The sequence below is a fragment of the Mangifera indica genome, unplaced genomic scaffold (genome assembly GCF_011075055.1).
Source record: "Mangifera indica cultivar Alphonso unplaced genomic scaffold, CATAS_Mindica_2.1 Un_0152, whole genome shotgun sequence".
Classification (NCBI taxonomy): Eukaryota; Viridiplantae; Streptophyta; class Magnoliopsida; order Sapindales; family Anacardiaceae; genus Mangifera; species Mangifera indica.
Window position 1 is genome coordinate 2,501 of NW_025401244.1, and position 23,114 is coordinate 25,614.

General features: G+C 32.8%; 2 protein-coding genes, 2 long non-coding RNA genes and 1 pseudogene across 4 annotated transcripts in view; 1 reads left to right on the plus strand and 4 right to left on the minus strand.

Annotated features, from left to right (window-relative positions):
• The window catches only part of LOC123208189, a 5,270-nt gene extending 2,377 nt beyond the window's left edge, over positions 1 to 2,893 (minus strand). The window contains exons 1-2 of the long non-coding RNA XR_006500717.1: positions 2,747 to 2,893; positions 336 to 378 (exon numbers count right to left, since the gene is read on the minus strand). This is a non-coding gene — a long non-coding RNA (uncharacterized LOC123208189). The remainder of the gene's footprint in view (positions 1 to 335; positions 379 to 2,746) is intronic.
• A 508-nt stretch (positions 2,894 to 3,401) lies between these two features.
• LOC123208187 lies at positions 3,402 to 6,031 on the plus strand. The gene is made up of 2 exons (XR_006500716.1): positions 3,402 to 3,578; positions 4,827 to 6,031. It is a non-coding gene; the product is annotated as an uncharacterized LOC123208187 (long non-coding RNA).
• A 194-nt stretch (positions 6,032 to 6,225) lies between these two features.
• LOC123208185 (ADP-ribosylation factor-like protein 8a) lies at positions 6,226 to 11,918 on the minus strand. The gene is made up of 6 exons (XM_044625577.1): positions 11,501 to 11,918; positions 9,325 to 9,406; positions 9,182 to 9,214; positions 8,910 to 9,031; positions 6,944 to 7,105; positions 6,226 to 6,611 (listed from the first exon to the last, which is right to left on the minus strand). The coding sequence occupies exons 1-6, from the start codon at positions 11,536 to 11,538 to the stop codon at positions 6,494 to 6,496; spliced, it is 555 nt and encodes a 184-aa protein (XP_044481512.1). The 5' UTR covers positions 11,539 to 11,918; the 3' UTR covers positions 6,226 to 6,493.
• A 3,035-nt stretch (positions 11,919 to 14,953) lies between these two features.
• On the minus strand, positions 14,954 to 18,473 carry LOC123208188 (endo-1,4-beta-xylanase 5-like). The gene is made up of 7 exons (XM_044625578.1): positions 18,182 to 18,473; positions 17,946 to 17,992; positions 17,561 to 17,783; positions 17,311 to 17,477; positions 16,883 to 16,981; positions 16,001 to 16,795; positions 14,954 to 15,455 (listed from the first exon to the last, which is right to left on the minus strand). The coding sequence occupies exons 1-7, from the start codon at positions 18,246 to 18,248 to the stop codon at positions 15,102 to 15,104; spliced, it is 1,752 nt and encodes a 583-aa protein (XP_044481513.1). The 5' UTR covers positions 18,249 to 18,473; the 3' UTR covers positions 14,954 to 15,101.
• Positions 18,474 to 18,991: 518 nt separating this feature from the next.
• LOC123208191 lies at positions 18,992 to 21,276 on the minus strand (annotated as a pseudogene).
• Between the last annotated feature and the right edge of the window lie 1,838 nt (positions 21,277 to 23,114).

The following is a 23,114-nucleotide window of genomic DNA, read 5'->3' on the forward strand; positions in this document are numbered from 1 at the left end:
AAAAAATAAAATCTCTTTTAAAGCATTTCACACAAACCTTATATGGGGTATAACATAGAACCGAATCAAAAAGCTACACTCCAAAAAATGTAAATTCTGTAGAGATGAGATACAAAGTTGACTTACAAGATACAAAGCAAAATTTTGATGAATTTATTACTTGTCTAGCATGAAGTTATATAGCCTAAAGTTGACTAAAATGCTACAAAATAAAACTTTGATGGATTCAGATACAGCATACAGGTTTTAAGACAAGATTCCTGATCAATAAATGGAAAAGATAAACAAGTAGCAGATCTTGATTTCAAGGTTATGTGGGAAAGCTATAACCATACCTGTAACTCTTCAAGTCATCAGATTACATTTATTTGCCTCAACCTGCCAAACATGCACACTCATATTAGTAAAATTAGATGGGAAAATATGAGCATCGTTTTATCCCACCAGATAAATCTGAACAGAAAATTCAAAGATGATATCCAATATGTTCCAAAATTTTCAAGAGATTCAAAGTACCAAGTGCAAAATTTTCCAAGGGATTTCTCCCCTACCAAAGATATCACATTGAACTGTGCATTACATGCCAGGACTGGAAAAATATTGGTCTTCTAGAGATGTTTTTTATGAATGCAACTCGAATGCTTGGAGAAGGAAAAGAATAGAGTTTAATTCAAGTTTTAAAAGCAATAACTGGAGGGCATTTGGTCTAGTGGTATGATTCTCACTTTGGGTGCGAGAGGTCCCGAGTTTGATTCTCAGAATGCCCCCTTGTACTTAGAGAAGAAGAGACTAGTATTAACCTGAAACTAAGAAATGATAAGTCTGGACAATTGGGCATTTGTCTAGTGGTATGATTCTTGCTTTGGGTGCGAGAAGTCCTAAGTTTGATTCTTGGAAGCTGCAGCTTTTTTTCTTTAATTTATACTTTAAAATAGTATAAAGCTCCCAAATGTATGGTTTAAGGGTAATTCTATACAATCTCAGTTAGGATTCCAATTTTGTATTCCATAGCAACTCATTTAAAAAAGTCAGATACTTGTATTACAGTTTAAGCATGTAGGTCTATAGACTGGCACAAAGTAAAGTCTATAAATGTCAATGCCCAAAGATTCATGAGAGAATAACTGGTGTCAATCAGAAAGTTAAGCATGACAAGCATCAAGAAATGGGCATTTGGTTTAGTGATATGATTCTTGCTTAGGGTGTGAGAGGTCCCAAGTTAAATTCTTGGAATGCCCCTGCTTTTTTGTTTCCTAGATTTCAGTTTAAAATAGTTAGCAATGATATTTAGCTCCTCGTAGAGTTTAAATTTTATGAGTGAACAATCTGACAGTCAACCATACAAAATTTCTCAATGGATCTAGATATAGTTGTTTTCTGACAAAATTCCTAATCAATAATTTGAAACAATAAATAAGTAGCAGATGCTGGTTTTAAGATGGGCAAGCCTGAACCTCGTAACAATTATAGGAAAGACATACGCCTCAACCTGCCAAACACCCTAACTCATGGCAACACAACACAACACAAGGGACTACTAAACTAGAAATTCATGGGTATAAGAAAATTTGACAAACAAATCTGAAGAATTAATTAACAATAATCAATATGGCAATCAGAAATTTGGAATAAGATTGCAGCCTAACTTTCAGTTGAGTTCATCTATATTCCATTCTAAAAGCACAAGTCTAAATATTTTAACGATGGACCAACTCAACAATTATTAGGTCGCTGTTAAGCCACAACTTGACCTAAAGACTTGAACTAATTGACAAAATCCCAAAAACATATTTAAGCTCTAACACACCTGCTCACATGCACCAAACATGCAAAAGTTCAGCTCCTCTTTCTAATCTCACATCTTGAGATATACATTGCCTAGGTTTTAAGAGAACTCATTCTTGGCACGTTGTTAATGTATTAAAACCGGTATTTGAACAGATGATCTACTGACTCTTTCATCAACAATTCATGAAGGAAAATGTACAAGTTCTTTAAATATTGTGGAATATAAATGCTGTCCTGTGATTTATAAAACAACAAAGTTAAGAAAAGTAAAGCAATATGGATACAATATATCATGAGCCTGTTCTTCCATTGATAAATGACAAGGCTTAAAAAAATTCAAAGTTTCTGATATTAATAAACAAATAAACCATTTGTTTATATTTCTAACTAGTTAAATATGCTCTAGGTCAACTAAATGCATGCATAACTCTCAAAAATACTGAGGCTAAACAGAGCTTTAGCTAATCAATAGTTGAAAATTAGATCCAAGTATTCTCAGAATGCTCCATTTTGGATCATGAAATTAAGGTATTGATTTACCTAAACAGTCTTTTTCCATTTATTTTCTTTCTACCTATAGTTTGAAAATAAGACAGTGTTTGTTTTTATATTATTCTATGTTTGAAAGTTTGGTACAGCATTAAGAATCTACGACTCAGTATAGCTACGACTTGTAATTTCCAAGTGCCTGAGACCAAAATATGACAAGTTTGAGACAAGCAAATTCCATTAGTCAAATAAGCTCTTGAACACCTAATACTTTGACCTTCCTACATAAACATTTTGCACAAATTAAATACACTATAGAAAGACCTCAAACACATACACAAAAAACAAACTCATCAAAACTAAAACATAAGGCATAACAACAACATTATATCTGTTTCAAGAAACAAAGAAAGAGAAAAAATATATAAAATTTCAGGAAGCTGTCAGTTTGTGCTACAGTGGTACTTACAGCAGAGAGCGCGAACGTCGTGAGGAGTGTGAGGCGCTGTTTGGCAGCCAGGAAAAATATTGGAAAAAGAAAAATAAGGACCATCGATTTCCTCGATTTTCACGGAAGACTTGTCGAGCTGACCGTCAACGTTCAAGGACATAGAAAATAAAGAAATAATAATAGGACTATAATCATAATAAATAATACATTATTATTATTACGAAATTATATATTATTTTATTTTTAATTATTAATTATTTAATTATATAATAAATATTATTATTTATATATAATTGCATCCAAAATATTATTTATATTAATTTTATTCAAATGCACACCCAATGAACTATTAATTATTTTACTCAATTATCTTTTTGAAAAGAGAAAATAGGACTACTTTTTTTTTGAAATAAAATAAAAATGATCAAAACGAATTAATTAGAAAAATAATTTGAATTTTTAGATTAAAAGAAAAAAGAAAACATCACTATTTATTTAACATGAATGTGTTAAGTTTTTTTATTTTCAAAAAATATAAATTTAACTCTAATTTTTCACAAATCGTTTGATTGTTTGGATTAAATTTGAAAAAATGCCATGAAAGAAGAAAATTGATTCCAAAAATTCAACCATGTGTTTCAAGATTGGATGTTTAAAAGATGAACCTTAAAAATAATAAATACAACATAAAATTGCATCTTTTTCATTTTTAAAATTACTTTCAGAAAATTATTATGGAAAACGTTTTTCTTGTTTCCCTGATTTTGGATAAAACAAAACCATTCCGTTTCCTGCGTTTTACTTTTATATCAAAAAGCAGCATTTTCATCTGTCTTCTTCCTTAGCTCAGGTAAATTTTCGATTAAAATATATATTTTTTATTTTTTGGTTTCTTGCTTATGCGCTTGATCATCATAAGGGACTACAACATGATGTTACCCGACGGTTATGTTAGTGCTGCTGAGTTGCCCGGAAGCTCAAAACCTTTTTGTTGTGATAATCAAAATTTTGGATGGTTATAGAAAAGAAACAAAGTGGAACTACAAATTATGTAATTTCTGTATTTTGAGTTTTTTTTTACTGTATTTTTGGTTGGTGGGTGAAGTTTTTTGTTTGATTGATACTGGAGTGATACGTTGACTGGGTTAGCCTGTTTTTTGGTAGTTTGTGAAGGCTGTCAATTTTTTACTTACCTAGTTTTTAAAGTTTGGTCTAAGTCTGGCTGTTTGGAGGGAGAGAAAATGAGGGAAATTTTGGAGACTGTTCTTGGGAGTGTGCATAATATTGTTAAAAATATGTCGGTTATTTTGTTTTTCCTCAGAAATATTCTTAAGGTACTAGTTTTGAAGAGATAGTATCACACTGATACAAACTAGACTCCCCTTTCTTGCTGAAATGGCATTTTGATGGGAAAAAAAATTGTGTTCACATGTCAGCTGATGCAAAACGGCAGGGTCAGAGTTTATGTTAATTTTTGAACCATTGCAAATTCTAGTTACATTGTAATCTTCATTTTGGGGTAGTGTTTTTGTTAAGATTGCTGAGTATGAAAATTTATGATGAGAAATCCTTGGATGATCTAAAGTTTCTGTTGGTTTTGCTAGTAAAGTAGCGTTGCATCTGAAATACAATGACTTAAGCCGGTTTCTACTGCTTGCTCTACTTCAGTTCAAGATGTTCTTATGTATCTATTTGATAATAAAGGAGTTATGTCTTGGCTTGTTGCTAACTAAATCTATTGTCTCAAAGCCTTTTTTTAACCAATGCGACACTAATAATATATGATAATTGATGCTGAGGCGAAATTTGTGCAGATTTGGAATTGAATTGGAAAAGTAGTGAAACTAGTCATGCATGAACATTTCTAAATTCCTGCCTTTCCTTTTTTCTGCTGTTAATTTAGAGTAATTTTGTACCATATAACCAAATATAAGAAAGTTTAAAGTTTGTTTTTATGGCCATGTGTAATTTAACCTGTGAATTTATTGGTTCTTTTGAAGTTTTGATGGTCTTTTGTTGAAAAACCAAGCTGAGTATACACTTTTTTCGTTTGCTACTTGAGATAATGTTTTAACTCCATGATTAATTTTATTTGCAGCAAAAGCTGAGTGAAATTGTGTGTGTGCACGCACGCGCATGTATGGATGATTTTGCAAATATATTTGTTTTTCCCTTTGAAATGTGAATTAACTTGATTGATAAATAATGTCGTTGCCAACTTAGAGTATTGCAGGTCATAGAACAAAGATCATAGAACAAGATTGACCTACATTATAGACTGATAGAGGTAGACATGCTTTGCTGAAATAAACACATTTGTTGATCTACTACACCTGAATTCTTAAGGAAGAAGCTTGCCTGCCCCAATGTGCAACAGTGATAATTTAGATTATGTTAAAATCCATGCTTCTCGGCTGTTCTCAAATATTGGATAATTAATAAGAAAAATGTTATTTTATATTTGAAAGTATATGTGTAACACCAATATACAGTTAGTGGATTTGTCTCCATTGTGGAATGCTTATGCTTCAGTTGATATTCACAGTATCTTCTATGTCTCTTTATATGTTTTCAACATTTTAGAAGAAAATAGCCTTCTATGATGTTGATGATGGTGAAGAAAAAGCTGAATGGACCTCAAGGAACGAGGGCATCTTTATCCGTATATAGCATGAACATACCAAAATGGGTGAACTACAAACATTGACATTTTCTAGAAAGACATGGAATATGATATGTGGTGAATCATTTGCTGAATCCAATAGGCGATATACTGTCCTACAACTTAAGTCAAAGTTCAATCGCCTGTGGAAGAAACATCGTGAATTTACTGGCTTAATTAATCATACTGGTTTCAAACGGGATCCAAATTCAAACAATGCCTGCAACAACTGATGCTTGGGAAGAGTATATTAATTCTGATGTGCATGTTAATCTCTGTGAGGATGATGGTGAAACAGATCCACAGGTTGGTGACAGCAAGGGGAAAAGGGCTCATCGTTTCTTTGACCAACCGCGCCGTCTGATCAGTCAATGGAAAACTACTTGGATATGTGTACTGAAGTTATGAGAAGCAAGTTAGAGACACGCAAGGCCAAAGCTCAAGAGTCAGATCAGTTTTCAACTGAGTAGTGTCTGCAGATTGTTGAGGCCATGGGGGTTGACAATGATACATTCATAAAGTTTGTGGAGAAAAAGGTTGATATTGCTCATCTCGGTTAGAACGTACAAACTTAGTCTATTTATATTTCAAGTTTTTAAAACACCTTGTATTTTATTTCATCTAATTTTTTTTTAACTGGATAACACACCCAATTCTAACACCTTAGTTTGTCCTCCCCAAAATCCCTGCTTCCAGGCACTAGATTGAGATAGCCAATTCAATGAAGCGGAAGGGGAGGGGTGGAAAAGGGGGCATTCTTTAGAGGTATAACTAGCTAGATAATACCAAAACAATTTATTATAACAATACAAATTGAGGCATACTGCTCCAGAACTAAATGCATTAGAACCATTATTTCATTGAAAACGCAGCTCAAATAGCAAGTTTACAACGCAATTCACACCAACATCTATACTGTTTCCCAATTTCTAATGCCAACCCAAATAATGAAATATATGAATGAAGCCGACTAGACAAAAATTAAGACAACGCTCACACATTAATAAACCTTTGATTAGGCAAACAACTTAAGTCACTTTCACTACTCTGATCAGTCGGTTAAATGAAGCCAACACAAGCTCAAAGCTACAGGAGCTGATCACTCAATTTTTATATTTTGAATGCTTTACCAGCCAATCAATAACTGAATCAATGTTTGAAGAGTTCTTACACGAAATCATGTAGCAGCAAACTTCTCTACCAGTAATAGACTTCAGTCCCCTGCATTGCAGAATCGTACTTGCATTTTAAGCTCAATTCATTAATAAGTATAGCAGTCAGACATTGAAAGAACAAGTCAAAAGAGCCACTATATCTAGATATAATTTATAATTTCTTTTTCTTTCAGCCCCATTATTTTCTAATATCAACCTCTCGTTGCCATTTGCTTATTTTATTGCCAACACATACTGGGCAGAAATGTGCATGTCCCACTTTTTCCATGCTTTTAGCTGTGAGACAATTTTATGATAATGTGATATTGATTATTCCAGCAGATAAAAACATTGACAAACCACATAGATAAGTTTCTGATTTCTAGAATCCCCACTTACATTTGCTCCGTCAGATCCTCTTTGGACAAGGCTTCTGGTTTATCAATCTTGTTTCCCAGAACCAGTAATGGGATGTCATTTAGTGAGGGCTTACTTAACAAATCATGGAGTTCACTTTTTGAGACATGCAAGTTCTCATAATCAGCAGCATCGATGACATAACTGCAAATTACAACATTGACATTAACATCTAAAGAATCAAGTTGTAAAGCAAATTCAAATTACTAATCCAATAAACAATCATTTCCTACAGTCAGGCAGAAATTGTACAGTGAAAAATATAGAAGCATCTTATTTGCAAACAAACATTAGATCATGAAAGCTTCAAGAATCACGACTTGGAAAACCCTCGTAAGTAAAATGTTATTGAAACATTAAGCAAGTAAAAGTAAGAAAAGCAGTGGAAAAAAAACATCTATATATACATATGAACGAAGGATAGTTAATTGGAATGTCAACTGAAAACAATGAGAAAATACATGGGATCATGCAACTCCACAGCTTAAAGAACATTAGATACAATGAGGCTAAAATAGGTTGAAACTAGATCTCTTCCAGCATCCTGATCCCCTTCTCACTTTTTTCAGTCCCCAAGGAAAAAGAAAAAAGACAATGATAGTATAGTACAATTAATATAAAACCAATGTGGCTGAACTTGACCTGAAGGAGTGGAACTTAAAAATTGAAAAACTAAATGAGTATTGCAATTTTCCAAGATAGATAAAGAAAACGCAAGTTAGGATATGCATAGAATTTCCACTATTTCCAACTATTGTTTTATTTTTTTTCAAACAAGGTTATGAATAAAAAAGTTTGTGAAGGAAGTTTCATCCAAAACTGAAACTAAATATATTGGCTTAATTAAGTAGAAGTTTCAAGAGGAAAAATTAGGAAGACATAGTTCACATTAAGAATGAAAGAAACTAAAAGAAATTGAAATAATATGGACGAATAAGAATGATGAATAGTCTATGCTCTGGGTAAAAAAAAAAACAAAGTATCATAACTGAAATTTTGACAGTGTTAAAGTCCGATTGGTTAGAATATCTGACTAAAGCATTTTTCCAGTGTAACAGGCTTAATGCCCAAACTGATCAAGAGAAAATCAAAAGATCATGAGAGAAGATAATCGAAGATGAGCATATAATGAGAAGACACTCTGTAGAAAGAATTTTCCAGCATGTTTACAAGAAGACAGAGCAATTGAAAACAAGAAGCACAAACTGAAAAAATATAAGTAATATCCCATACAGGATAATAATTCCAAGAATTTATTAAAAAATAAAAATAAACAAACCTAACGTCAACTGTCAGTGATTTTAACTAAAAGTCGAAAAACAGGCATTAAAGTATCACAGTCAAGCAGGTTCATGCTGAATGATTGCTGTAGATTTGCACCAGCAAAATGTTAACGACAGAATTTTTGGTTCTCAATTTTTTATCAAGATCTCATAAATAAAAAAAGGGGCTTCAAATTGTTATGGGAGAGAACCTCCAACTGTTGATAAGGTAAATTAGTAGAGAAATCTTGAAGAAACAATCTCCAAAAGAGTAGTAAATTCACATGGTTTTGAAAATAATGAATTTTATAATCTTCTTTACACAAACAATATGGATTAGAAAAGTGATCAACAAATTCAGAAGAATACATATGCAATGAAATAAACAAACAAAAGATAAAGAGCAATACTATGTGTACCCACTTTGGATACACAAATGTATACACACTCATATGTGTCATTATATGATTGGTTATTGTTTTATTCTTAATTCAAAATCATCCAATCACATGATGACACATATAAATGTGTATATATTTGTGTACCCAAAGTGGGTACACATAGTTTTATTGAAAGATAAATCATATGAATGGAAAGGTTATTTTTATAAAATTTTGAAAGAACTAAAAATGATGGAAAGATTGCTAGTATATAGATGGACAGAAAATATAAGCTTAAGGACATACACAATAGCTGAAACAGCGCGACAGTATCGCTCCCACATACTGCGAAACCTTGGTTGACCTCCTAAATCCCACAACTTTATTGTTACATTTCCCTTAGTCACTTTCCTCATATTAAATCCTACCTGAAGAGGAAAGATCCATAAAACAAAATGTCCATAGAAATAGACTAACTAAAACAGAAACTTGCCAAAAAGCACATAAGTTGGCAAGCGGAGTGTCTTTCAACAGTTAAATGAAAGGACAAAAGATCGTTCTTCCGTAAATTAACTCACCGTTGGGATCATGTCTTCACTGTATCCTCCAGTCTGAGGAGATGATCAAGAAAATAAATTTATCCATCAGCATAAGAATCCAAAGAGACAGGAAAAAGACATATTAGAAGGAGATTAAATCTCTCATACAAATATTTACTCACAGCTATAACATTCACAAGAGATGTTTTTCCAGCATTTTGAAGGCCTATCAAGGATAGCTCCATTTCTTGCTTAAAAAAGAGACTACAATCAGGAAAGAAAACAGTAAGCAATTGACAATAATATATACAAAGGGCCGTTCCAGGGAGAATATAAGGAAAAAAACAAAAAAAAAGAATGTATGTTTGATCTTCTATCTGGAAAATAGATATGGAGACACAGATTTCATTCTACACAAGCTTGTCTTTAATTAAAATATTCATTCAAACATGTTCTACAAAGCCTCTGTTCTAGGATAAGCAGCTACAAGCATTGACATATGTAAGCTGACTTGTTTATTTGAAACATTCTGCTGATGTTCTAAGAAATGAGAAAGCCACATACTAGAGCCTTTGGTCTTGGATAAGTTAGTTCTTAGTATGAAGAAGCTCTTACTCCACAAAAGCTCATGCTGTAGAGCTCCTATCAAGGTTAAGATGAAATTCACATTCTCGAGCTTATTTGTTAAGGATATAGGAAGCTTCTTATAGTATTAATAGGAGATCACAATTAGTAATTTCACACATTAGAATTCCTAAAATCCTATTTGGCACACAAAAATATCAATACAAATGTTGCCATAATCTATATGTTATTCCAACAAACACCTTCAACAGCCTTGCACCAGGACTACACACAACCATAGTTTAGAAACAATTACCACTTCATGAACTTTCCAACAGTTACACCATCACCACAACCACATTGTCATTGTTTCACTAAGTAGCACAGAAATGGAAACAAGAAAACATTGAAACGCGTTTTCTCAAAATTATAGAAAATGGAAACGTGGAGAAACATGCACATAATAAAAATATTGGGGATTTTTTTATGAGTATCAATTTTTTAATAAACAATAGCAGTAACCCATAAAAAGCAGGGGCAAGTAAAACCCAGTCAAACTAAGCAAAGTTTTCTTTTCAATAGACATCATTCTGTGGAAATAAAATTGCACATACAAAGGAAAAAATCAGACCAAAGACAGAGGAAGAAGATCATTGATTGGAGATTAGTAAAACTAAGCATTTGCAGATTCAAAATTAGTAAAACCAGCAACGATGTTAATACAAAAAATTAGTGGTCTGAGTTCATCCATTTCAATGATGTTTATATAAACACATACAAACATCATTCCGTGGAAATGGAATCTGCAAATGCTATATACATAACCTCCAAATCCACTCTTTTCCATATATAACAAAAATAAAGAACTCAGACCACTAATTTTTCCATATATACGAAAATCCTCTGTTCTCCGGCACCTTGGGCTGTCCCTTTTAGCAAGATTTCCTGTTATGTAACACAGTTTAAACTTTCCAGGAAAAGAAAAAGTTTGGATGTGTAAAGAAAGTTTAAATTGCGTTACACAGAAATGTTTGGCTGTTGAATTGTGTTACATAAAAAGTTTAAAAGAAAGTTCGGCATTCTGGCATGTCAAAGAAAGTTTGGACTGCTGGCGTCTTGGATATATAATTAAGAAACACATTTCTTTACCTGAAACGTGTTTCAAACTTTTTAAAAATTTTTGAAACACTCCCAGAACATTTCGTACCAGCTTTGGGTTATTTCGGTTTCTGAAACTTTTTGGAAACGCAGAACCTTTCCTAGTTGCTTCCAACACCACTAACTGCCTGCTATTATCACTTCTTCTTGAAAAACACCAATACAAGAACTGCATTGCCATAAAATAACTTCCAAAACTGCTTTAACCTCATCCACAGTGCCACCTCCACCACAAGGCACACAAAAACAAATATCACTTCCATCAAGCAATCATCACAATTTCATTTTAAATTAGTTCTTAAAATTAGGTGAAGGTTTCATAAATGAACTACCCTTCATAAGATGCTCGATCATAATCACCCGTATTCCTTTCCTGATAATTCAACCAACTCCACCGGAACTTAACAAGGCAGAATCATAATAGATCTTCCTAATAATTTAAATTGTAACGGAAAAAAAAATCTTCTTTTTTTCCAATTTTCATACTTCAAATTAAAAACTCCTATATATGAAAATGAAAATCAAACGATGCAAAATCTAAAGTAAAACATGAATTCCACTAATCTGAATTAAAAATAAAATAACAATTCAAATAATTTCCTCCATTTTCTCAGCGGAACCAATAAGAGGGCTTACCTTCGAAGCCAATTGAGGAACGCTTCCCACAATCCCATTGCTTTATCTGATTGAACCAAAAAAAAATAAAAAAGGTTTTGAATTAGAACTAAAAAGAAAGATGGTACAGACAACTTTATCTTTGCTTTAGCTTTTTTTTCCCTCTCTTCAATTCCCACGCTATTTAAATCAAGAAGAAACGGAACGGAAGATTAAACCAAAACCGACAAATAATTTTAACATTAAGTACAGACAAAATAGAATTGTATGTCTGATATCGTTACGCCACGCGCTGAGACGGGCAAGTGGTGGAAGAGAGTCAATGGTATTGGTTGTTTCGAAACAGATGGGAGCGGGCTTCAGAGTATAACGCGCGGGGGAGATCAGGTGGGTTAGTACGACGTCGTTTGTCGACATGCAATCTCCAGGTTGTCACTTAGTGGAATTCCTTGACCCATGGTGTTTGGAATTGAAGTAAGTGGTTGGACATTGGAATTAATATTATTTTAATATTGATAAATAAAAAACGTTACGCAAGAAAAAATAAGTAGAAAATTGGAAAATTAAAATAGCTTAGTAGAAAAAAAAAAAAAAGGAAAATTAAATACTAATCTGGTGGGTGCTATCGTGTGTGAGTCAATTCTTTCAAAAAACACAATGTATTTATACCTTTTTATTAATCCTTATTACCTAAGTATTCGTATTTTGTTTTTGTAAAGACTCACCACATAATTCATTAGGTTAATTACAAAGAAGTAGATTTTTCACAAAGATTTGATAAAGAAAGAAGGAAAATAATAATAATAATAATATGAACTCAAGTTACTTTCAATTTATAATAATAATATTTATTGGCATTAAATAGAAGAAAAAGACATGGATGTTGGTGGATTGAGGCGAGGACAAAAGATGAATACCCAGCAATGGATTGGGACCCGACCGAAGAAGGAAACATCGTCCAAGTCTCATCTTTTTTATATCTTCCGGATAACTCCAACCCTCCCGCCTGCTAATCTAAATTTCAGTTTCACCACTTTTGAATTACTCTCACATGCAAACCTGACCACCCCATTACTTGTATTTTTCTGCTACACTTTTGTCTTTAAATAACTTCGCTTCTTTCACCATCTTGTTTCTCCCTAACTCTTCCTGCTGTGCTTTCTTCTCTTTCTATATTTGAGTTATGGGAATGTTGGTAGAGATTTTTAATGGAGTACGTCTTTTTGTTTGTACACTTTGGGATTTGCAGGAAATGCGTTTCTCCAACATTTTTGACGACGTATTCACCATTATCATGTCCGCCGTCTCGTGTATTGTATCTTTTCGAGGCTTCTGATCATCACGATAAGGCACGCAGCTGGGGAAGCGATTCTTTTTTTTTTTTAATTTTTCTTTATTATTTGTTTTCGTGTTTGACAGAGGCTGCTGCAGCTAAGCGTGCTTGTTGATAATGGTTTAGATTCCCCAGCAGCCACTAGAAAACTCTTGTATTTATGGTGTATTTGTCTTCAAGAGCTTCTATCTTTCTTATTAATTCAATCCAAATGCCAGCTAGCTCTCTGAATTTCTCCCATTAATGATTTCCTCAGATCATTTATAAATTATATCCAAACTTTCTCCTGTTTCTATAAAATTATCACCAAGTATTTAAGTAACGCCCAAATATGGAAATTTATAATGGAAACTGTGCTCCATGCCGTAACTTGGTTTAGAATTTTGAGTTTTTCTTTTAGATTTTGAAATCTCCAGTGAAATTTTAACTGTCAAATTAAGAAGACTCATGCATCTCACAGAGATATGGAAGGTTATAGATTGAAATATTTTTTAATGCATTTGTTGGACTTTCAGCCACTTTTCTTTTTTCTTTTTTTAAATTAATCGGTATCATTATTTTAATTAATAGAGATGATTGGTTCAACGCATTCTGTTCATGGAAGGATGACAAGACTAAGGTAGGAAGAGATTGAGCTTGAAGAAATATCTGAAGGTAAGAAGAAAGTTGATGAAAAAGATGAATAAAGAGAAGATAGATCCAATGCAAGAGGGGAGGAAGGGTTGGTGAGGTGAAAGGCACATCTTATGTGACATAATGGTGTGGATGATGTGAAATATGATGTGAGAATCAATTATGGATATGAGACATGATGTGATAGTTTGTTTTGAGTATATGACATGATGATGTAGACAGATATTATGATAGAGCCGAATCTTATGCACGCGAATAAAAATTTTTAATTGAGTAAAGGTGGATTTGAATTAAATTTTTTTCTAAATAATTTAACAAATTGACTATTTTATTAGTATTAGTTTTTTAAATAGTTTAATGGTAAAATTTTAGTTTTCCTATTGTAATAAAAGATATTTTATGACTGTTTATGGTTTTTTATAAAAACTCCATCTAATTTATTTAATGTTATTTAATTAAAGTATAAATTTTTTTGAGTTTTGAATTAATTAATATGGCCAAAGGACTATTTCCCACCCAAGTTTATTTGCGTTCTTAAATTCATATCTGCGAAATTTGAAAAACTTAAAATCTCATTCATTGATTAGCTGCGTTTAAAATTTTTTATTAGAGGTATAGGTAAAATCGCTATTTTTATTGATAATATTAAAAAATATAAAGTTAATTATATTTTTCTTCTAAATTTTAAAAACTAACATTTCATCTCTACTAAAGTTTTCTAACTTTGAAAAGTCACATTCCCCCCTTCCAAAACTTTAGGGTTTTTTTTCTCCCCTCTGACTACCATCTCCAGTATTAATGACATTCCCTATCCACCCTAAATCATTCGTCCGCGTACACGACATAACCATCTCTGACGAAGAGATTTTAAATCCCTTCGTCTCTAATAAAGAGATCTGAAGTTCTCTTTGTCATTGAATCTCTTTATCTTTGTTTTATGTTACTTCTTGTGTGCTGATCAATGGTTTAAAGTGGAGAGGGGAGATCGTCAACGCCAAAAATGGGGTGAAGAAAAATTTTTGGGGGCGGTGGGAGGGCGAGGGGAATGTGATTTTTTAAAATTAAAAAACTTAAACAACATTTTGAACAAACCAAACCCAATTCATTAGGTTCTATTGTCAGCCTTGTTATGTTGCTTTTCCAGCAACTTTAATGAAAAAAGATTATGAGATAAATTTAGACAACATTTTAAAAAGAACCATATGTTATTAAACAATGTCACATCAGTTAAATTTCATATGGTAGGAATTTAAAGGTAATTTTGATCCAAAGCAACCTCCTCAATATCTTATAATATCCATCTTATCCTAGCTCAAGAATGGTAAACAAACCATTAACACTTTGTAAGAATTAATTACAGACAAACGGATTAAATGAGGATTAAAAAGAACAAAGAAAAAGATTTGATCACATACATAAAGAAAATAACACTTGACTTATGTGAATATTATGTTACTTTTTGCTTACTTGCAAACTATTTGAACTAATAGTAAATAAATGAAAGCAGGTTTTTAAAGTAGGGCACATATTTAGTTCATATAATTCAAAGTGCACCGAATCTTTTAAAAATTGGACAATTATTTATGATTGCAGTAGTCTTGAGAATATTGATTTCCCTTTCCGTTATAAGAAGCTATTACTCAACTAGATTCTTAATCAGGTACCAACCTCAACATTTACTATTCCTAGAGGAAGGTGTTTTGTCACCTTGAAATTGATGGAAGTGGTAGAGTTTGAACCTGGGTGTTTAACAGTTACATTGTAATCTCCATGAGGCAATGAAACTTCAAAGGATCCTCCACTACCTGAAGTAGTTTCAAGTTGAAGATTCTTACATTTCCATTCTGCAAGCAATTTGTCCACAACATCTCCGGCTGGAGTATTCTTGAAGTCATTGTCTACTAAAGGCATTTCCTTAAAACCAGCACTTTCTGGCCCTGCAAATGTGATAATCCCTTCAACTGCAGGATGAGAGTAAGCCTCCCGAAGTACCTCCTCCAAGTATTGTGCCTGCCAAGAAAAGTAATAAATTTCTTGAAAGAAATGCCGGTTCAATGATGTTTGAAGCCTAAGGTGAGATTTTTGAAGTGAGTTTTTCTTATTATAAGAGGTTTTTTTAATAATGATATTAATTAAAATATGCGAGAGAAATCAATAAAACTATAGAATAGTATACACTGGAAAATGGATGCAACTCTTGTGGTGGCAATGATCGAAAATTAAATGTGTAATTCTAAAACTAAAACAATAAGAATTGAATGAAATTTACCTCAACCTTTAAATGAAAACATTAATTTGAGGATGGAATGTGATATATTCAGTTTATATTTCTTTGAAAAAAAAAAAAACAAATATCCAGACTTGACTTTTAAACAACAATAATAATAATTTTTTTTGTAATTAAATAACATTTTGATTAATAGACTTTTTAAAATTTTCTTATAAAAAAATATTTAATATTGTTGTGTTTTTGAGCCCTTATTGTAATATGGGCAGTCGGCACTGCTTGGAAGTAGCACCATCTATGTATTAATTCATTTATATGGCAAAAATACCTGATTTGTGCCATTTCCCACACTAACTTCTGTGTACCATATAGGCAATCGTGTTGACGCCAGAATGTCCAAGGAAGATCTCATGTAAGCAAGGTCTGGCGGCTTATCACCACCAAAACGGCCTTGCACTCCAATTCCTAATAGCATATCAGCATTTCCTGGAAATGACCGAATTTCCTCAAGTTTCTTCTTATAGTTGATTGCATTTGGTGCCTCATCTATAGCACACTCAGTGGTGTTGTACTCATTCATGAACATGGCTGTTTTCGGATCAAGCTGGTAAGCTTTGTTATAGAATTCTGCCGAAGCATTTTCGCCAAGTTTATCTTCAAAAAATCTGAAGTGTAGATTCTCATTCACTACATCCCAAGCAATCAGTTGTCCTGAATATCTTGAAACCACTGACTTTATTCTTTTTTCTGCTGCCTTTCGCAACTCCTTGGGAGCAAGAGTCTTAACCCATTCGGGCTGATACTTGGGATCGTCCCACAAAATGTTGTGACCTCTTATAGAAATGCCATTCTGCTTGGAAAATTTCACCATAGCATCAGCAATCGTATAGTTTTCTTGTCCTTGTTTTTCCTCTGTGCTATACCATTTCATTGCATTTGTGAAAGTGGTAAACTTGAATCTTGAGACAAACCAGTTCTGGTAATCTGTGCTTGACAGGATTTTCTGATTCATACCGCATCCAAATGGGATGTTGGAATCGGTTTGTTTGATGGAAACTATGGCAGTGTCCAATGAAGTTTTATTTGCATAATTTAATTGGAACTTCACCTTGTGCTTACGCACCTATAGATTTCAAGTTCAAACAGGAATTAAATTCAAAGTGAAATGGCGTATGTCAAATTGGTTTGATGAATATGTATGTGTTGGTACCTTATCAATGCTTTTTTCTTGGTGGGATCTCCATTGCTTCTTAGTGAAGGACTGTAATGAGATGTTATCTGCCCATATTTCCACTTTTGTATTCTTGCTCTGTTTCCATGATAAGAAAAAAAATTGTGTCAATTCAGATTTGAGGACAATTCATACAATAAAACTAGTGAATGTAGTCAACCCTACCATATTAAAGTATGGAATAGAATTCTGTCTAAATAGTGAACAACAGAACAAGTAGTCAGAAAGACACTTCAATTTAAGCTTTTGGCTGAAATTATTATTTCCGTAGATCAACTAAGATTTTTTATTAGTCATTATACCATATTTTGCTTTATTATTGACCATAAAATTTTGGACTGGACTATTTTCATAATGTAATAGACGAGCAGGAAAATAGACGACCAAAGACTTTTGAAGCACCTTACCTTGAGAAAAATCTCCACAACACTTGTGAAATTGGGAAGTAGGCCACCTTTGAGCAAAGACCAGCAACCATGCTTAGCAATAACTTTCCCGCCGTGAATCATTTTGCCATCAGAAGTCTTAAACACAACAAAAACAGTCTCACTTCCTTCACTGATTTGAACCCAACCTGAAATATCAATTACCTTCATAACAACAAAAAGCATAACCAATTCTTTGTAGTGTTGAATTTGACAGAATGGGGCAGATTACCGGAAAAACTATAGAATTTTCCTTTCTCAAGTTGAACCTTCTGGGAGAAACTGTCCAGAGATTGTGTTCTACTGTGTGCTATAATATACTTGTTGCCATTATGTGATGTTCCTTCTCTGATGGCTCCTTGTCCAAACACAGTCCACCCTTCAATCCCATCATCAAATTCCGGGTTAACAATCAATCCCCCTCCATAATGCGGTCTCCAGGGCTCTGCCAGGCACTGCTTCATCATAAAATGTTCAAGTTTAAGTTACTGCAAACGTATGAAGTTATCAAAATTATTACTATTATTAACGGCACTTGTCTGTGCAATTATTGATACTTGAGGAGTTTTTATAACCTGAAAGTAAATTTATAGTTCTATTAAACGAAGAATTCTTGCCTCTGTTGTGGCAGAGTAGTCATATGACAAAGCGTGGATCCTTTTCCCTGCATCAGTTGAAAAGGATCTCATAAGCAGAAACGATCATTTATTAGCACTAATTCGGATCCATGGGTCAAAATATGGTTCCAAAAATGTCTCCACAAATGCTAAAATGACACCAGAAATGCAGCTTATCTACTAATTTATTTTTGAATAAAAAGAAATGGTGATACGACGGGAGGGTTATATCATACCAGAAAAAAACAAAACGCATAGCAGTTGAAGCATTAAGATACAGTAGATTTTAGCAATTATCTTCATCTCAGAAAAGTCACCGCAATGGAAGAAGAGGAATTATGCAAGTTTGTGTCTAGAATTCACCGGCATTTCAATAAACTCGTCAGAAAAAGTCAATCACCGTCTGAGTCTCCCCGGAATCCATCTTCATCTTCAGAAAAACGTCGCCGGAAAATCAGAACCCTAGAGTGCTCTCACAACATGTGCTAAGATGACGCAGAAATGAGATTTAATGTTCCGTTGCTGTCCAGTGAAGCAAATTTGGAGTTACATACGCAGACAGAGACTTCAAGTGGACCCAGTTTGTAAATAAAACAGTGCGGGTGGTGTGAGTCTGCAATACTCTGCATTTAGCTGAAAGAATAGTAAATGTCATGTCATGTGTCTCCTTAATATCCTGAATTTCCTTATCCAATCTCCAAGTCACCTGTAAGTATTAGGATTGAGTCAATGGAGATGACATTATTGTTTAAGAAATTACAATTTAAAATTTTAGATTAAAAAATCCTTACTAAGTTTTCATTTCAAAAACCAAAATAATATTACCCTCCGAAATTCGTGCCCAAATAGTCCCCTGAGTAAAACGTCATCGAAATTGTCGACCCACCATATGCTACCTCCTTGAGATCTGCCATTTCTTTTATTTTTAGATCCAGATAATGTTGTTGAGTAACTTTCTTATTTTTCCAAGAAGAGAAATTAACTATTTGGGCAAAAGGGCGCCATTTTAATAGAAACTTTGTAAATATTTTAAAGCAAACATTTATTTATGTATTATTCAGGAATAAATGACGAATCTGGACTTGTAATGTTTCTTGCAGAAGGTCATTTGTCACCTTAAAATTGACAGAAGTTATTGAGTTGGTCACTGGGTTTTTAACTGTTACTCTGTAGTCTCCATGAAACAATGAAATTTCAGAGAATCCTGTACTACTTGCATTAATTTCCAGAGTGCTGGATTTCCATTCTGCAAGCAGCTTGTCCACAACATCTCCAGATGGTGTATTCTTGAAGTCATTGTCCACCAGAAGCATATCGCCAAAACCAGCACCTTTTGGGCCTCAAATGTGATAATCCCTTCAACTGCAGGATGAGAATAAGCCTCTCTCAGTACCTCCTCCAAGTACATTGCCTGCAAGAAAAGTAGCTTCAGAATTGATAATTTTACATTAATTGGAATTTAGATATCTAGAGGCATTCGTTTTTGCAGATACCTGATTTGGGCCTGGTTTGACATCCACTTCTGTAAGCCATAAGGGCAATTTCGTTGATCCCAAAATTTCTAAGGTGGCTCTCATGTAAGCAGTGTTTGGCTGTTCATGATTAAAATGACCTTGCAATCCACTTCCTAACAACACTTCAGAATTTCCTGGATATGATGAAATCTCCTTCAGTTTCTTCTGGTAATGGAATGCATTTGCTGTCTCATCTCCAGCATACTCAATGGTGTTATATTCATTCATGAACATCCTTGTTTTTGGATCAAGCTTGTAAGCCCTCTTGTAGAATTTTGCAGAAGCGTTTTTACCAAGTTTATCCCCAAAGAAACTTAAATGAAGATTCTCATTCACTACATCCCAAGCAATTAGCTTTCCTGCATATCTTGAAGTCACCGAATTTATCCGTTTCACCGCTGCTGTTCGCAACTCCTCCGGAGAAAGAGTCTTAACCCATTGAGGCTGGTATTGGGGATCATCCCAGAAAATGTTGACCTCTTTTAGAAATGCCATTCTGTTGGGCGAATTTTACCATAGCATCAGCAATATTATGTAGTTTTCTTGTCCTTGTTTTATCTCTGTGCTACACCATTTCATTTCATTTAAGAAAGTGGTAAACTTGAATCTTGAGGTGAACCATTTCTGGTAATCTGTGCTTGTGAGGATATAATCACTCATTGCACATCCAAATGGAAAGCCGGGCTTGATTTGCTTGATGATGACAATAGCACCTTCCTTTACAGTTTCGTTGGCATAAATCAACTGGAGTCTTACCTTGCGCTTGCGCACCTATGATATGTAAAGAAAATTTCCTAAAGTTGATTAATATTAATTATAATTTTGGTTTAATAAAATCAAATAAATAACAGTCTAATAACAATTTACAAATGAATATAAGTAAACTCAATATTATATGTTGACTAGGTTCCCTTTACTCAACCCATATACTATATCTTTACAATTGAAAGTTATCATTTCGGGAGGTTTCATGAATAGAAGACCAGATATTTCGATATATGTAATTTTAAAAATTTTATGGATTCAAATTGTACGACGTTTCAGATATTTTTATAATCCTAAAATTTTAATTTTATATTTTATAATTTGTATGCAAATCCTGTAAATTAAGATTAAATAATTTTATGTTTATTCATGTAAATGAAATCTTCCTACAGGAATTCCTGGCTAGCCCTATTGTATAGATGTTAAAGTTGTTACCTTTTCAATGTTTTTGTCTTGGTGCAGTCTCCATTGCTCCTTAGTAAATGGCTGCAATGAGACGTTGTCAGCCCATATTTCCACTTTCGAATTCTTGCTCTGCATTTATGATAAGATAACCTCTGTAAATTCAGATTTGAAGAAGAAATCAAAGAAATAAAATAGTGATGCATAAAAACTTAAGAAGAATTTGCACAAAGCCTGTGAAATTGGCAACTAGACCGCCTTTGAGCAAAGCCCAGCAACCATGCTGAGCTTCAACTTTACCACCAAGGATTAGTTTACCATCAGAAGTCTCAAATACAGCAACAACAGTCTCACTTCCTTCACTGATGATGGGAATTCATGTCCATTAGTTGAAATCTTATGAACAACAGTTTCCTATTGACCGAATGGGAAAGACTTGCCAGAAAGACTATATATTTTTTCCTTTCTCCAGTTGAACTGCCTGGTAGAAACTCTTCTTGTCTTTTCCTGATGCTCCTATTTTAACGGCTTCTTGTCTTCCCTGATTGAATTCTGGGTTGACTATCATTCCACCATCATAATGACTTCTTTGGGGCTGTGCCAAGCACTGCTTCGTAGATATTGTCATCGAGATTTAAAATATTTAAGGGGTATTTTATCCACAAATTTAAAAACTGCTTCATTTGATGAAACAATGATTCCCACCCGTTTGAAATTGAAAAAACCAATTTCCCTTATCCAGGTAAACTCAATCATTAATTTGAATAATTAAAGGGTATTTTATTCATAAATTATAATCAGGGTCCTTTTGTCATTAAGATTTAAAATATTATAATAACATCTCTAATGAATTGGGCTGTAAATAACATTACCAGCGTGTAAATATTATTTTATAAAAAAATTTTAAATGCAAATGAATTTTTTTAATCTAATTTTAAAAATTATTATATTCATTTGATATATTTTAAAAATATAAATATAACCCTAATAATTATTAACATAACATTTACAGTTCTAATTTATTATATTTTATTAATTTTTTTATCAGTATAACCGTTATTTTTTAAATTATTAAAAGGTATATTAAAATTTTAAAAACGCATTAAACTTTTTCAAATTTAAAAAACTTTCCGTAATATTTTCTTTTAACACTTGTAATATATTCTAAAATTATAGTTTATCATCAATATATGATTATACATAATTGACGTGCCTATTTTAATTAAAAATTTATTTAATGAAATTTTGAAAACAATATATTATTTAATTTAAGGATTGTTTTGTCTTTACAATAATAAATTTAACATAGATGGGAAATTGAAATTTTTTAAACAGGTAGGAATTCACTTAATCAAGATTCCTTTGGCCATGATAAAACTATCTGTGGTTGATTCATGATTGGGTAAAGAAGAATATAAAAAACGCAAACATGGGGAATGATAGTTATGCATTAAAAAAAAAAAGTGTATAATATATAATTTAATAATATTATAGGTATGATTTTTGTATACAAATAGTAATTTATCATAATATAATTAGATATTATTTTTTATATAATTTTCAATTATTTAATTATATAATAATATATATTATTTATATATAAAATTATACACGAACCACTAATTTATCACAATTTTTAATTATTTTCTTATAATGTCCTACACTTTTCTTTCAATTAATTATTAAAACTTTAAATACTGGTTATCTTAAGTTATATAGCCAATCACATTTTCGTGTTTCTTTCATGTTATCTCACACGATCTGACCCAACCCAATTGTACGAGTTAACAAGACAAGTTTTGACAGATCACTTCAAATTAAACTTTAAGTGAGCTTAACTAAACTAAACTACGATCATGAAATAGTGTAAAGATCTATGCAAGTTGGAGGCAAATGCAGGCATAGAGAATGGAGATCTGTGATTAAACACGAGCAAGAGAAGAAACTCAGCAGAACTAATACAGCAAAGAAGCCAACATCCAGGAAAGAGACTCCAAAGAAAGGAAAGACAGAGAAGGCGCAGAAAGGACCGGAAGAATTATGGAGCCAGAAAGATTTCATCTGAATGAGTGATTCACAGTGAAGATTTCGGCAGAAGAAGAAGAGAACTTCCGCAGAAGAAGAACGTTTTCAATTTGAGATTTTGTTTTTTTTAATTTCAATTTATTTGAACCAACAACAGGTGAACCGTGGAAAACCAAAAAGCGGCTATGAACTGTTGATTCACCTGCGGCCCAATCCGAAAACTTGCATAAAGTAACCACCTGTTTATGGTCCGAACCGCTCGGTCCAATTCAATTTTGCAACCATGCTTCTAAATATATAAATAAGTACATAAAAAATATATTATTATATAATTAAGTAATTTTAAATTAAGAATAAAATAGTTTATAATCATATGATGATATATTATATATATACTTATATATATGTATGCATAATATTGCTTATATGATATACATATCTTGAGTTTGGAAAGTGTATTGTT

Coding starts and splice junctions, on each gene's coding strand:
- LOC123208185 (XM_044625577.1), bottom strand. CDS start 11,538: ATGGGATTGTGGGAAGCGTTCCTCAATTGGCTTCGAAG. Junction 9,215..9,324: donor CTCTTGTGAATGTTATAGCT/GTGAGTAAATAT, acceptor TCATCTCCTCAG/ACTGGAGGATACAGTGAAGA. Junction 9,032..9,181: donor GTGAAGACATGATCCCAACG/GTGAGTTAATTT, acceptor TTTCCTCTTCAG/GTAGGATTTAATATGAGGAA.
- LOC123208188 (XM_044625578.1), bottom strand. CDS start 18,248: ATGAAGATAATTGCTAAAATCTACTGTATCTTAATGCTTCAACTGCTA. Junction 17,993..18,181: donor ATGCGTTTTGTTTTTTTCTG/GTATGATATAAC, acceptor CAACTGATGCAG/GGAAAAGGATCCACGCTTTG. Junction 16,796..16,882: donor AAGAAAAAAGCATTGATAAG/GTACCAACACAT, acceptor TGAAATCTATAG/GTGCGTAAGCACAAGGTGAA.